Raw genomic sequence first — 15,045 nt, 5'->3', positions numbered from 1 at the left:
TGCTAGAAATCTTGGCCATCTGTGCATAATCTCACAATTTATCCTTCCAATTTTTAATAGTTAATGTTTTTTCACCTTTCTAGTCACTGGCAATCGTTATGCGTGCAACCACAAAACCGTACAGGCAAATTTCTCTTTCTGGCTGTGCTAGTTTATCTCTAAATAACCCTAATAGGCACATCCCTGTTTTTTTTTTTTACTTTGTTGTGGATCATTTTATTTGTTTCTTTTATGATTCTTTTTCAGTAGACCTGCACCAATTCACAAGACCACCATACATGAATAGTGCTAGCTATTATCTATGGTTTTGTGTATCCACACATCCCCTGCAAACACTATATGGCCCAGAACTTACCCAGACTGACAACAGTTTTCATTTCACGTTGGGCCATTTCTACATCCATATACTCCTTCTACTTTTAAAAATGGTTATATTCTACCCCATCTCTCCGAGGGGACTGAGGGCAGATTCCTTTTCATTTTTTTTTTAAAAAAAACAACAATCTTTCTGCAGTATTGTTGCTATGCTTCTAGCTGCTTTACTTACTACTTCTCATCAGAATGTTTAAAATGCTAGATTTCCAGTTCCAGTAAGGATGATCTTTATGAAACGCTTACGCAGATCCTTCTACTTGAGTTAACTCTGCAATTACAGAGCATGAAATTTACTAAAAGCATAAACATTGTTTCCTCTAATGAACAACCCTGAAACTAAAATCCTTTTACGGTTAACCAAATATACTTCTATCGTGCATCCAGTGCATTTAATAATAATGAACATTTTCCCATCAAGGGGTATAATGGCAATTTGGACTGGAATGGCCATCTGTCGGCCAGGAAAAGGTAGATAAATTACAATGTTCTTTAATCCATGGGGCACATAAGGAATCATATTTTCCTAATCCTCCGTTCTAAAAGCCTGGTTTCTAGTGAAGGCAAGAGACAACTGCAGTACTAACAGTGAAACACTAACTCAAAGCTTTCCGAATATTCCTTCTGTTGTGAAATTTTCCTTCTGTAGGTCAGTGAAATGATGCATTAGTTGATTACATCTTAGATACCCACATCCACAGGACACATGGCTTCAGAGAGGTAATGCCTTCGGAGGATTTTGCAGCTGCCTGCACAGAAATATGCGCTGACCAGAGAGATTTCATCAGGAAAAGGTTAAGCTTAATGCCCTGAAATTTAATATTTATAGAAGGTATACTAGTCTGCCTTTTTTTTCTCTGAGGAAAACTTCAGACAGGCTAACCGTTGTATCTTCCAAAGTACTCCATTCTTCAGACACTGCTCCGAGGCACAGCTTTGGGAGTTACTTTTTTTAAAAGAATGAATATAGTGGACATGCTGACACCATCCATCACGGACCAGTGGCCTGCATCCCAGAGCATCACCCTATCACTGCTCGGTTATAGGTGGCTTTCAGTATGTCTCTATGTTCATTCTTCTTAAAAGTAATTTCTCAGGTTCTGCTCCAGTGTTTGGAAACCTTTCCTTTTTTGCATTATAATTCCTAAATGCTCCCAGCCAACATAGCCACTGCCTATGCTAGTTGGGGGATTGTGAAAAATATAGTTTTTAAAAGGCATGCCTTTCAATCTCTTGTTTTTTGTACTAAAACCAATCTGATGACAAGTCATTTTCTTTTTAGCAATATGAGTATACCTCTGTTAAGGAAGTACAGTAGAGCCCTGGTTAACTGAGCTCCGGTTAACCGAGCCTCCGTATCATCCTTGGTGCCGCTGGGGGCACCCCGCCTCTTCCTCTCCTCCTCTCGAGTGAAGGGAGCTCCGAGAAGGAGTGGGAGAGGGAGGAGGAAGCGTCCTGAAAGTGGCCCGTGATCGCTGCTGCAAAAGTGCTCGTGGCCTGCTTCCCTGGGCCGAGCCCTCGCCCCTTGGGAAGCAGCCCACAAGCGCTGCTAGGCAGCAGTGCTCGTAGGCTCCTTCCAAGGGGCGAGGGCTTGCCGAGGGACGTCTCCCTGGATCTCCCTCGGCCAGGCCCTTGCTGGAGGAAAGAGTTTCCTTCAGCAATGGTCTGGCCGATGACAACCCACAGCATGCTCCTCATCTCTCGGAGGGATAGGCCCTTGCTGGAGCAAGGGTCTGTCCCTCTGAGAAAAGCAGAGCGCGCCCCAGATCTCCCTCGGCCAGGACCTTGCTAGAGGAAACTCTTTCCTCCAGCAAGGTCCTGGCTGAGGGAGATCCGGGGAGACATCCCTCGGCGAGCTCTCGCGCCTGGGGAAGCAGCCCAGGGTGCTTCCCAAGGGGCGAGGGCTCGGCCCAGGGAAGCAGCCCACAAGCGCTGCTGCTGCAGTGATCGCGGGGCGCTTCCGGGGCACTTGCTCCTCCCTCTCCCTCTCCTTCTCACGAGCTTCCTTCGCCCTATCCGAACCATTCGGCTATCCGAGATCGGGCCCGCCTATTTATCTTGGATAACCAGGGCTCTACTATGTTCCAGAGCCATAATTCTTTAGTAGAAGAATTGATACCAGAGACAGAAGTTGTTGGAAATAGCAACCTTCTCAAGCCTCCACTGGTTATATGTTGTGTATATAATTCAGATTGCTTACTGTATTGTATGTGTGTATTGGTATGCAAAAAATTGCATAACTCTTAACCTTAACTCTTTGTTGTGGGAGTGGCTGCAGACCATGTGATCAGGTCTGCGCTTATTCATGGCTCAGACTCTATTTTAGGAACAGTTCAGTTTAGACTTCAGTAGGAACAGTATAGGAGCTCCCTGTGGCACAGCAGATTAAACCACTGAGCTGCTGAACTTGCTGATTGAAAGGTCCGTGGTTTGAATCCAGGGAGTAGGGTGAGCTCCCACTGTTAGCCCCAACTTCTGCCAACCTAGCAGGTCGACAACATGCAAATGTGAGTAGATCAATAGGTACCGCTTCAGTGGTACCTATTGAACAGCGCTCCATGCAGTCATGTCAGCCACATGACCTTGGAGGTATCTATAGACAACGCCGACTCTTCGGCTTAAAAATGGAAATGAGTACCAACTCCCAGAGTCGAACACAACTAGACTTCATGTCAGGGAAAAACCTTTACCTTTACTAGGAACAGTATGCTTAGAGACTTAATTGGACTTTCAGACTAAACAGAGACTCTAGACTCTCAGAACAGAGAGATACTTTGGACTTTGGACTGTTGATTATAAGAAATATGTTTCATGTTACCTACACAGAGAAACTACATCATGTGTACTTGTAAACCTCTGTTAAGAAAGTAGATGCGTTCCAGAGCCACAATTCCTTAATAGAAAAATTGATACTAGAGGCAGAAGTAACATAGAAAGAATAGGATCAAGTTCCTACACCACAAAAAAACCCAAAAAAAAACCCAGGTTCAACATGCTTCATGAATTTTTAAATTTCAAAACCAATAATATGCTCATGTGAAAAGAAACAACCAGGTTTGGTAATCTTTTCCCAAGTAAGCAAAGATATTTTGAATCTACAGTTGTCCAAAAACCATTCGTAACCATTTTGGTACTAATTTTGGAAAGTAGTCCCTGGCCAAAGTGGTGCCTGGTCAAAAAAGGTTGGGAACCACTGAGCTAAAGGGACCCTATTTGGGATTGGGATCCACAGTTTACAAAGCAGTGGTATAGCAGATCCATTGAAATCTGCTTGTTTTTAACCCTACAGATTTCAATGATTCTGCTTGAGGAATAATTAAGTCTGAAATAGATTCAACTGAAGATTGCTGCAAGTCTATTCAGCAGAGCTTGGAAACTACAACTGAGTTCCTGCATCAAGCCTCTTGACCTGACTCTCTGAAAAACCACTTTTAAATCCAGCCTGATATGCTGGAGGATGGAGTTCGACAGTGTTGGGGAAAGCAGCAGCACTAAAGGATGATCCATTCACCCTCCACCAAGCTGCAGTACACCAAGGAATCCTGCTGTGGTTCCTGCTTCTGATATCACCACTATTCTGCAGTGGGAGAGGGCTGAATGTGTCATCTTTCGACACCCTGCTTATCAGCAGAACTCCTTTCCATCAATGCAGATGGTTGGATTTTAACGTGAGTTTTAGGGGTGTTCTGTTTATAATTGAGCAACTGTATTGCAATAGTCTATATGAATGAAAAAGAGTTAAAATTTTAACTTACAGCATGGCAAGTTATCTTATTTCCTTGGACTACCACTCCCAGATTTCCACTGTGTAACTTTTCCACCACACTCCGGGGCAGAGAGTGCCACTGCTGAACAGCTCTTACAGTCAGGAAGTTCTTCCTAATGTCACTATGTTTGTTATATATATATATAAAAACCTCAGCACACACACAACAATAACAAATCTGTTGTTTCCAGGTAAATGCAGCAAAGACAACTTCAGGGAAACTCTATTGGGCAAAAAGCCATTCCTTGCCTTAAAACAAGGGTCAGTTCACCTGGATACCCAACACAGAAACAAATTCTACATGAAGTCCTAACTAGAGTAGACTCACTGAGTAAGTGATATTTTTGAATTTGTTATTTACCATTTGGCAATGATTCTATTCTCATTGAGACCACCAACAGAATCCAGGTTATAGATTTCTTTTGTGGAAAAAATCAGTATGATGTATTTTTAAGGATCAGCAAAGAGGAAAATATCAACTGAAATGTATGTGCCATACCTCCAAAACCAGGCCGCATGCTGAAGTCGTGGTCATCTATTCTTAGAAGCTGCTCTGATTTTGTTAGTGGTGATTTGGTGATATCAGGACTTCGTTTCAATATTGGACTGCATGGGGGATGAAAAGCAACAAAAGATCTGATAAGCTGTGATATATTGTTCCTTTAAGAGGGTCGTACAATATCATTCATCATTCCTAGGTCTCAGAGACTGGATCTTAGTGCCATACTTCTCAACAGTTAAATCTCAGGATTTCCCAACTTGAGATGGGATTTCCCATTATGGGATTTCCCATTAGAGTCACTCGGTTCATTGAAATTATTTCCAGTAGAGAAACTGAAGTGAGATTGGGACAAGGAATAAAAGCTATAGAATGTATTGGAAAATCCCACTTGAAATATTCCTCTATATGGAAGATAAATGAACTCAAAATACATTTCAGCCCCTTTGGTTTGAAACAAGTGTAAGAATCATCAGCCCTCTAGGTGTTGTTGAACTACAATTTCCAGCATATCTTACTATTGGCTATGTTGTCCAAGACAGCCATGAGTTGCATCCCAACCACATGAGGACTACACAGTTCCTTCTTTAAGATACACAGTCAGTACCCCACATTTGCAGGGTTGGTGCCACAGGACCCCTTCAAAAGTGGGGAAACGGTCACTTCTTTTTTACCTGAGGGAACATACCTCTAGAAATTTCTAGGTTCTCCAATACAACTCCATGATGAACTTCTGCTAGAAACTGACCATAGAATAATGCTGGAGTACCTAAAAATGCCTACAGAATAATTATCTCTAAGAATCTCTAGGTCTTCTAGGAAAACTCTATAATGGAAGTAGAATCATGCTGGAGAACATAGAGATCCTGAAGAGAACATATTAATCAAATCTGTACATAGTATTTATTTATTTATTTACAGTATTTATATTCCGCCCTTCTCACCCCGAAGGGGACTCAGGGCGGATTACAATGAACACATATATGGCAAACATTCAATGCCAATAGACAAACAACATTCAGTTTTTAGACAGACACAGAGGCATTTTTTTAACATCTTCCAGCTTCACGATTTCCGGCCACAGGGGGAGCTGTTGCTTCACCGTCCATTGGTGGCTGTTCTTCCTCATTCTTTTCCTCGTGAGCAGTTTTATGGTGTTGTAGATTAGTTAAATTAGCCTCCCGCATAAAGCGTCCCTAAATTTCCCTAATTGACAGATTCAACTGTCTTTCGGGGCTGCTAGGTCAACAGCAAGCCGGGGCTATTTTTTTTTTTTTTATGGTCGGAGGCTTAACCCGACCCGGGCTTCGAACTCATGACCTCTCGGTCAGTAGTGATTTATAGCAGCTGGTTACTAGCTAGTTGCGCCACAGCCCGGCCCCAAGACCCGCAAAAGTGGAAAATCACTTATAGTATCTATGGTAGCTAAAGTTTCCATGGTTGTGATATATAAAGCCCTATACCAATTACATCCAACTATCTGACACACCTTATCTTCCTGTATGAGCCTTATTGGGCCCAGAGATCCTCAAGGGAGGCCTTATTTCAACCCTACCACCTTCACTGGTACAACTGGAAGGGGCATCAGAAAGGGCTTTCTCTTTAGCTGTCCTCACGTTCTGTAACATTCTTCCCAGGCCCCTTCTACACTGTCATATAAAATTCAGATTATCTGCTTTGAGCTGGATTACATATATGGCAGTGTAGACTCATATAATCCAGTTCAAAGAAGAAAATATGCATTATCTGCTTTGATAATCTGGATTATATGGGACCACAGAGAAGCTCAAATAGTCCCCCTTGCTGTCCTTCCATCCACAGATGAAAATATGATGATGATGATGATGATGATGACCTTTTAGAACAGAACATTTTAAAGGATGTTTCTAAGGAAGTGATGTCCTGTTTCAATTATACAGTATTTAACTTATTTTAAAATCAAATTTAAGTGTGCATTCTACATTGTTTAATAATTATTAATAGTGTACTTTTGCAGTCTGTCTATGCTGCAAACAGATTGTTGGATGTGTGCCTGATGGCTCAGGCCCAACTATGGATTTCACAGTGGTTACTGTATCTGTTCATAGGCACTGTTTGATATTTAGTCCTAAATATTCTTGCTCAAAGGTAATCCCTAGTAAATAGGCTTAAGGCTTCAGCCTAAGATGGCTGATTCAACCATTGCTGGTAGCGGCAAACACCTATAGAAGGAAATGCTTATGGAGGCAGCTCCAATGTCTGGAGTTTTGCAGCCTGGAGAGGGTTTCTTTATTACAGGCAATTGCAGCAGGACAGCAGGGTCTTTCTCTTATCACATGAAGTTGCTTCTCTCTTGCTACTCTCCAAGTGGGACACAGCCTGAAAAGTATTTCTTTTACAAACACAAATAATTGATTAATGATCTCATTTTGTAAAAGAAATGCTTTCCAATGTCTCCCACGGAAAGCAGCAGAAACGGAGCAACACTGTGTGATAAGTCCAAGGCAAGGATGCTATTGTTCTGAGATAATTATGATTTGCCTGCTTTGTGTTATAAACTCAGGACCTCATCACTTTAACACCAGGATTCACCTTGCATTGTGGCGAATCCAGAATTTATTGCTATGTGCCCCATATTGCCCGGTTTTCCCCTCGCCCCATCTCACGGGGGGAAGTGTCTGCCTCCTGGCTTCTCCCCGTTGTTGCCTATGCAACACAGGAAGCCTCCCGTGTTGCTGTGGCAGTGGCTCACCACGCTCTCACTTCGTCATGGAGCCCTGCCGGAAGTAGATAGACATTATGGGATGGGAGCCGGCAGACTATGTGCAGCAAGTGAAGTAGGAGCGTGATATGACAGGCAATTTTGCCCGTTTGATGAGGCTGTCAATCAAGTGGAGGAATACACCCTCAATTTTAGTCTGAACTTTAAAGGAGCAATGTAAGCTTTTGAGCCTATTTTGACTTCTTTAAAGTTCACTGGAAAGAGTTACTTTATAGCTTTAGGTCTGATGCTTACACAATGGATGCTGTGTAGCTGTTGTTATGCCAGCCCCCAAAAACCAGTAATGAAGTAAAGGTTTTCCCTGACATTGAGTCTAGTCGTGTCCGACTCTGGAGGTTGGTGCTCATCTCCATTTCTAAGTCAAAGAGCTGGTGTTGCCTGTAGATACCTCCAAGGTCATGTAGCTGGCATGACTGCACGGAGCACCGTTGCCTTCCCGCTGGAGCAGTACCTATTGATCTACTCACATTTGCATGTTTTCGAACTGCTAAATTGGCAGAAGCTGGGGCTAACAGCGGGAGCTCACCCTGCTCCCTGGGTTCGAACCGACCATTCAGTCAGCAAGTTCAGCAGCTTAGCAGTTTAACCGACTGTGCCACCAGGGGCTCAGTAATATACTGGGATAAAAGGCACAGTGTCTGTCACTATGTGGTTTACAAGTCTTCAATGGGACACTATGCATGTTTCAACAGGAAAACACCACCCTTGACCAAAAGTAATAGACTAAAGATCAGAGAAATTGTTTGCTGAATACTTATCCTTGCTCTGTGTTTACTTTGGTATATACTGCTCTGGTTGCTCCCACAACTAATCTAGATACTGGACAGCCAGGAATTCAACTTTGTCCTTGTTGATGTGCAACTACCTCTTTTTTGTCCTTCTGGCAGCAAGACAAGATTTCTTTTTAATCAGGTACCTCTTTAGTGTATATATAGTTCTTTCATGAAATAGTATCTAATTGGTTACCCGGTGACTGACTTATTGGTAGTTGTTCCCAGGTGATGCCTCTTTGGACCCCCTTTTAAGCATTTCCTGTTATTTCAAAAGTCCCATCACAGACCTATCATGGTCCAAGGTGAGACCTAAAAACATGGCAAAAATGACCCGACATACAGTTTAAGAACATTTTGGGGCAAAAAGTTGATTTGTATGTGTGAGGGTAGTACGGCTACAGTGTAAGAGCAATAAAATTATCAAGTGGTGTCACAGACATCAGTTGTGTTTCAGGCAAAAAAGAAAATGGGACATAGGAATGGGCACCATAATGCTTCATACCTGCCTTGCTTGTGTGATACTTCATGTGTTTCTCTTCTCTGTCTCTGAGGTCGACTGTTGAAAAGAAAAGTCAAAGGAAAGTTGGAAAATGTCAGAAATTTCAAGATACCTGAATTTTAAAATTTTCAAGCCAGCAGGAAACAAACACACACACACACACACACACACACACACACACACACACACTAGTAAAGCCCATAAATGCAGAGGGGGGGGGGGAAGCTGCTAGGAGGATCTCAGAATTGCTAGCTTTACCAGGTCCCACCAAGAGCTTTAGTTTGTTGAAAAGCAGTTAAGGAAACAAAGTCGTCCAAGCATCTAATCATCTTGCTTTGGTAATGTGTTTATGTGTGTCAGCAGGAAGATCAAGCATCAAGAATATTTGTATTGGTCAGTTATGTTAAGTTAAGACAAAAAACTCCTTTTTTGTAATTAGCAGGAGCAGAATTGTTGCTGTTACTGTGTGCTTTCAATACATTTCTGCATTATGGTGACCCTAAGGTGTAGTGGTTTGAGCATTGGACTATGGCTTTGAAGACCAGAGTTCAAATCCTGGGTGACAAACTTTTAGCCTTAGACAAACTTATGATTGGTTTGAATTAATGTCACAGTTAGTAGAAAATGACACAACGAGCCTATCACAAAGTTTTCTTGGCACAATTTATTCAGAAGGGGTTTACCCTTGCTGTCCTCTGAGAGAGTGTGGCTTATCCAAAGTCTACAGTAAGTTTTCATGGCTAAGTGGAGATTCAAACCCTGTTCTCTCAGTATCTAGTTCAACACTATACCATTCTGGCTGTTGTTGTTGTTACTGCTGTTGTTATTGTCGTCATCGTCATCATCCAGCAGCTCTTTTCACTGTGGACAAATTCCTTCTATAATTCTTTCTGGCAGTGACTGGGGGAGCTGTGTTAATGTGCTCCTGCAAGCACAGTCCAACGTCTAGTGGTACTTTAAGGATTAACATATTTTACTTGGTTGCTGTGAGTTTTCCGGGCTGTATGGCCATGTTCCAGAAACATTCTCTCCTGATATTTTGCCCACATCTATGGCACGCATCCTCAGAGGTTATGAGGTTTGTTGGAAACTAGGCAAGGGGTTTATATCTCTCTGGAATATTCAGGGTGGGAGAAAGAACTCTTGTCTGCCTGAGGCAGGTGTAAATGTTGCAACTGACCAGCTTGAGTAGCATTAAATAGCCTTGCAGTTTCAAAACTTGGCTGCTTCCTGCCTGGGGGAATCCTTTGTTGGAATTTGTTAGGAGAGAATGCTTCTGGAACATGGCCATTCAGCCTGGAAAACTCACAGCAGCCTAGTGATTCTGGCCACGAAAGCCTCCAACAACACATATTTTACAGTGTACTGCTGGGTCATCTGGACAAAGCATTGGCAATGTCTGAGTTGTAGCTACGCCAGAAGGAAACTCCAGGTAGCCTGGACTCTTACTTACAATAATCAAAATAATCCAAGGCACACTTTCTATCTATACATTGTGCAAGGGCAAGGATGGGCAAAATGCAGTTTTCCACATGTTGGAATGCAAGAACTGTCAGCTTAGCCAGTCTAACAACACGATTTCCTATCCTGTGCTAGAATGTTAATTCCCAGGACCATCCAAATCTCCCACAATATTGACTTGTCTCCTAAATTCCAAAGCCTAGAGATACCTCAAGTTCCTCTGTTTCCTTCTTGTGGCCATGACAGTATGGTTATATATATCTGTGAGGCTTGTGTAGAGTTTAAAACCCTTATCAGACAGGCAGGGGTAAAGTGGAGGACAGGGTGGAAAGCAGGGGACAGCAGAGCAAACCTCAGGCTCTGTGCTCTCTGTTGGGGTCTCTCTTAGAATCATAGATTCACAGAATCATAGCATTGGAAGAGACCTTGTGGGCCATCCAGTCCAACCCCCTGCCAAGAAGCAGGGAAATTTCATTCAAAGTACCCCTGACAGATGGCCATTCTGCATCTATTTAGAAGCCTCCAAAGAAGAAGCCTCCACCACACTCTGGGACAGCTGAACAGCCCTCACAGTGAGGAAGTTCTTCCTAATGTTCAGATGGAATCTCCTTTCCTGTAGTTTGAAGTCATTGTTCAGCATCCTAGTCTGCAGGGCGGCAGAAAACAAGCTTGCTCCCTCCTTCCCATGATTTTCCCTCACATATTTATTTATACATGGGCCTCATCATATGTCTTCTCAGCCTTTTCTTCTGCAGGCTAAAATGCCCATCTCTTTAAGCGCTCCTCGTAGGGCTTGTCTTCCAGACCCTTGATCATTTTAGTCACTCTCCTCTGGACACATTTCAGCTTGTCAACATCTCTCTTAAATTGTGGTGCCCAGAACTGAACACAGTGTGATTCCAGTTGTGGTCTCACCAATGCAGAATAGAGGGATAGCATGACTTCCCTGGATCTCTATTTATGCAGGCCAAAATCCCATTTTTTTTTAAAGCTGTCGCATGACATTGTTGGCTCATGCTTAACGACAACTCCAAGATCTTTTTCACACGTACTGCTGTCGAACCAGGCATCCCCCATTCTGTATCTTTGCATTTTATTTTTTTCTGCCTAAGTGGAGTATCTTGCATTTGTCCCTGTTGAGCTTCATTTTGTTAGTTTTGGCCCATCTCTCTAATCTGTTAAGGTCATTTTGATCTTCTTTCTTTCCATGTTGTTTCCCTGTCTTTCCGCTTTTCCTCTTTGCTCCGTTTTTCTCCGCTGCTGAAAGAGGGCCCCATGGAGTTCCACCTTGTATCATGTGATGAGCTCCATGGGACTCCATTCAGGCAGCAGAGAGAAGTGGAGAGAAGCAGGAAGACAATGCTCCTCTCCCTGCATCTGATAAGGTTGTAGGACTGCACAAGATGTCTTGGTAGATTTGGAAGCTGCGGAGACTAAATCCATCCATTTTTATTGTAATTTTTGCTTTGCCACATGAGAACTTTGGCCAGATACCCTTATAAAAGATCGCAGCAGTATACTGTATTTCCTCACATAATAGTCATGACCATGTAATAGTCATATCCCCATTTTGGGGATGGGAAAATTTTAGTAATTGCACCCTTCATTCACTCCCCCAGGTGCCTGCCTCCTTGGAGCTATGAAGCTTCACTTGGCTGCCAGCAACTATTACATAGTGAAAAAAATCCAGCTATGGGGCTTCACTAGGCCAGAAGCCGAGTGAAGCCCTGTAGCTGGAAAGGGGGCAGGTGTGTGGCCAACTGAGCAAAGCTCCATAGCATCAATGAGGCAGATGTTCAGGCAAGTCAATCTTCACTCCCCATCCACCCAGCCCCTTTCCAGCTGTGGGGCTTCACTCAGCCACTGGCTGGATTTTTTTTCATTGTATAATAGTTGCACCCCCCTTTTTTCAGCCAAAATAGGGGGGAAAGTGCAATCATTACGTGGTGAAATACAGTATGTATTTGGATGAAGAATTTTAGAGCATGTAAATGGAAGATCTGAGAGTCTGCTTTTGGTATTTATGCCAAATGGATTAGTTTTCATTCTGTGTAAATAATATAAAAGGACTGAAAATGCATTTATGTTCCAACTCTAGGCATGTTCATTGACTCCCAAGACAAACCCAGGCTTTCCCCCTGTTCAATGCTTAAACTTGGGATAAAGAAGAACCCATGGAACTAGGATGGAGCCAGACAGAGCCCATCACACGACACAGGACTACATCACATGACACAGGACTACAGAGCTCCAATCTGACTCCATATTAAAAGTGTCCTACAGTGGAGCCCTGAGAACACAGGATGCTTCCCGTGTTCTCATTGAGTAGAATTGGGAAAGCATGCAGGGAAGCCAGGCGGCGATGCTTCCCCCTGTGGGATTGGGAAGGGGATAATGCAGATGATGCGGAGCAATGGGTGCCCATGCTGTTGACAGGATTTGTCCCACTGCCCCATGGATGCCCCCGCTTTCCCCCCGATTTCAGGACCTTAATGTGATGTGAGCCATAGTTTCTGTAACCTACTCCAATGAATTATAAAATTAAAAATACAAAAAAAGAGTACAATGCAAAGTTAACTGACAAAGGCCTATAATAAAAATATAAGTTTATGAATTATTTTGCTCAAAGTGTATTGAGAATCGGGTGTTTTTAATGAATTTTTTGAAGATGTCATTCTGCCCAAATGAACATCAAGAGCTGTGACCCATGTAGGAGCAACCTCTCTTGGCTCTTGGACTGTTATGATGACTTTTATCAAACCCACTGTGCTTTTTCAAATTTACCAAGTTCCAGAGATTCTCCAGAGTCACCACTGCAAAGTCCAGTCAGTCCCCGAGTTGTAAAGATCCAATTTATAAAGTATTCATAGTTAAGAAGGGGGCTGAGACAACAGGAAGTGGGAGAACTCTTCCCTAGGAAGAGAAATTAACTCCTGAAAGAGTTATCATGGGAAAAAGGGAAAAAGTGCCTCTATTGAAGCTTTATCTCCAACCCTTGTTTCCACAACAAGACATTTTTTTTCAAGACCCATTTCTCACAGGGACAAAAAGTGAGGTGAAATCTTCTGAACACGCAGACAGAAAAACAAACACCACACTCCAAAGCTTTTATATATATATTGAAAACAGGTACATTTTTAAGTGTATATATATGGCTGGAGTTACACTTAAAAATATACCTGTTCCAAGTTACATACAAATTCACCTTAAGAACAAGCCTACAGAAGCTATCGTGTCCGTAAATTGGGGACTGCCTGTACATTCTCTGACCTGGAGGGACTCAAGGTCATCTCATGATATCTGACAATTTTGACTTCTTTGCTGGCTATGTGGTACCCCATCTAAAAGAGGATCTTCTAAATTAGCATGCTTGGTGGGACAGGACAAGCAAAGTAACCCTTTCAACACACAAAATCCAGGCTTAACGCATGAAAAATGATGCATCATGTCGGTGGACTCTTTTGCTAATCTCTCCTCTTGTCTCTGCCAAATTCAGGTACACTCTGTGTAGCCTTATGTAAGCATGCATGCTTACCAACAAAGGGAGTGCATTATCAAAATAGCTTTTCAGTAACAACAGAGGGCAGCTAAAAGCATTGAAAAAGACAGGTCAGAATGAGCTGACATGGTTGTTTTATGGAATGATAGGAGGTGACTCTGGTTAATTGGAAGCAAGAACAAAAGGCTTTGTTCTGTACAGCCAGTGTGTTTTCCCAACTGCTAAAACGAATTATCCAAATATTCATCAACATCTTCACAAACGAAAGACATTACGATCTTTTCAGTTAAAGAAAGGCTTTTCAAAGGCAGGGAGCATTTTGATCAAGACAGTGGAAGAAGGAAAATGAATTGCCAAAGCTGGAGATGCCATCAAAATCATTCATGTTCCAGGTATGGATATCTCTTGGCTGGTGAGAGAAAGTTGTCTGAGGACTAGATTCAGAAAAAGAAGACAACTAAAAAAGGTCTGGAAGTCAGCATTATTTATCTGTTCAACATTTCATTGCCACCATCAATGAATGGGAAGGTATCTTTCTTTACAACAATCAAGACAAACTGATTTCTGTGGGTACATTGACTGAAACACTTTAAGGTTTTTTATGCTTTTCTTTAGAAGATATAAATAGTATGAAGAGTGTCTACAGCCTAGTGGTGGGTAAATATTAGTGTTTCAAATGTTTATGATTTTGGGTTCATCTACACTGTAAAAATACTGCCGTTTGATGCCACCTTAACTGCCATGGTTGAACTCTATGGGATTATGGCAGTTGTAGTTTGATGAGGCACCAGTACACTTTGTCAAAAAAGGCTAAGGACCTTGAAAAACTACAATTCTCACTGAGCGTGGCAGTTTAAGTGGTGTCAAGCTGCATTAATTCTACAGTGTAGATGCATCCTTCATCTCCGAGAAGAAATTGTGGGGTTTATAATCCAAAAACATCTGGAAAGTCAAAGATTTCTCTTAGTTCTTTCAGTGTCTGAATAGGATTAGCTAAAATTTCACAATCTCCAGACCCTTCCATACAGCTATATAACCCAGAATATCAAGGCAGAATAACCCGCAATATCTGCTTTGAACTGAAAAATCTGAGGGCCCTTCCACACAGCCCTATATCCCAGAATATCAAGGAAGAAAATCCCACATTATCTGAGTGTGGACTCAGATAACCCAATTCCAAGCAGATATTGTGGGATTTTCTGCCTTGATATTCTGGGATATAGGGTTGTGTGAAAGGGCCTTGAGTCCACACTGCCATATATCCCAGTTCAAAGCAGATAATGTGGGATTTTATTCAGCTGTGGAAGGGTCCTCCAACCCAAGTTGGACATTTTGTTGAGAATGACTTTGAACAAATTTTTCCATTCCTCCACCACATCCCAGTTGCCTTGAACCTCCTTCACAATGAAGCCAAT

At 42.4% G+C, this 15,045-nt stretch overlaps 1 protein-coding gene and 1 long non-coding RNA gene across 3 annotated transcripts in view; one reads left to right on the top strand and one right to left on the bottom strand.

The window, feature by feature from the left end:
- Positions 1-15,045, bottom strand: part of LOC100555515 (gamma-aminobutyric acid receptor subunit rho-1) — a 57,014-nt gene that overhangs the window by 18,782 nt on the left and 23,187 nt on the right. The window contains exons 2-3 of one of the 2 annotated variants that reach the window (XM_003215527.4): positions 8,674-8,727; positions 4,638-4,744 (exon numbers count right to left, since the gene is read on the bottom strand). In XM_003215527.4, coding sequence (XP_003215575.3) covers positions 4,638-4,744; positions 8,674-8,727 — 161 coding nt within the window. Of the gene's footprint in view, positions 1-1,668; positions 1,854-4,637; positions 4,745-8,673; positions 8,728-15,045 lie in introns of those variants that run through there. The other variant, XM_062980834.1, reaches the window with a different exon arrangement.
- LOC134299032 (uncharacterized) lies at positions 3,523-14,235 on the top strand. The gene is made up of 3 exons (XR_010006193.1): positions 3,523-4,040; positions 4,330-4,469; positions 12,230-14,235. It is a non-coding gene; the product is annotated as an uncharacterized LOC134299032 (long non-coding RNA).

Source organism: Anolis carolinensis, chromosome 1, assembly GCF_035594765.1.
Source record: "Anolis carolinensis isolate JA03-04 chromosome 1, rAnoCar3.1.pri, whole genome shotgun sequence".
NCBI lineage: Eukaryota > Metazoa > Chordata > Lepidosauria > Squamata > Dactyloidae > Anolis > Anolis carolinensis.
This window is presented reverse-complemented; position numbering and strand designations above follow the sequence as displayed.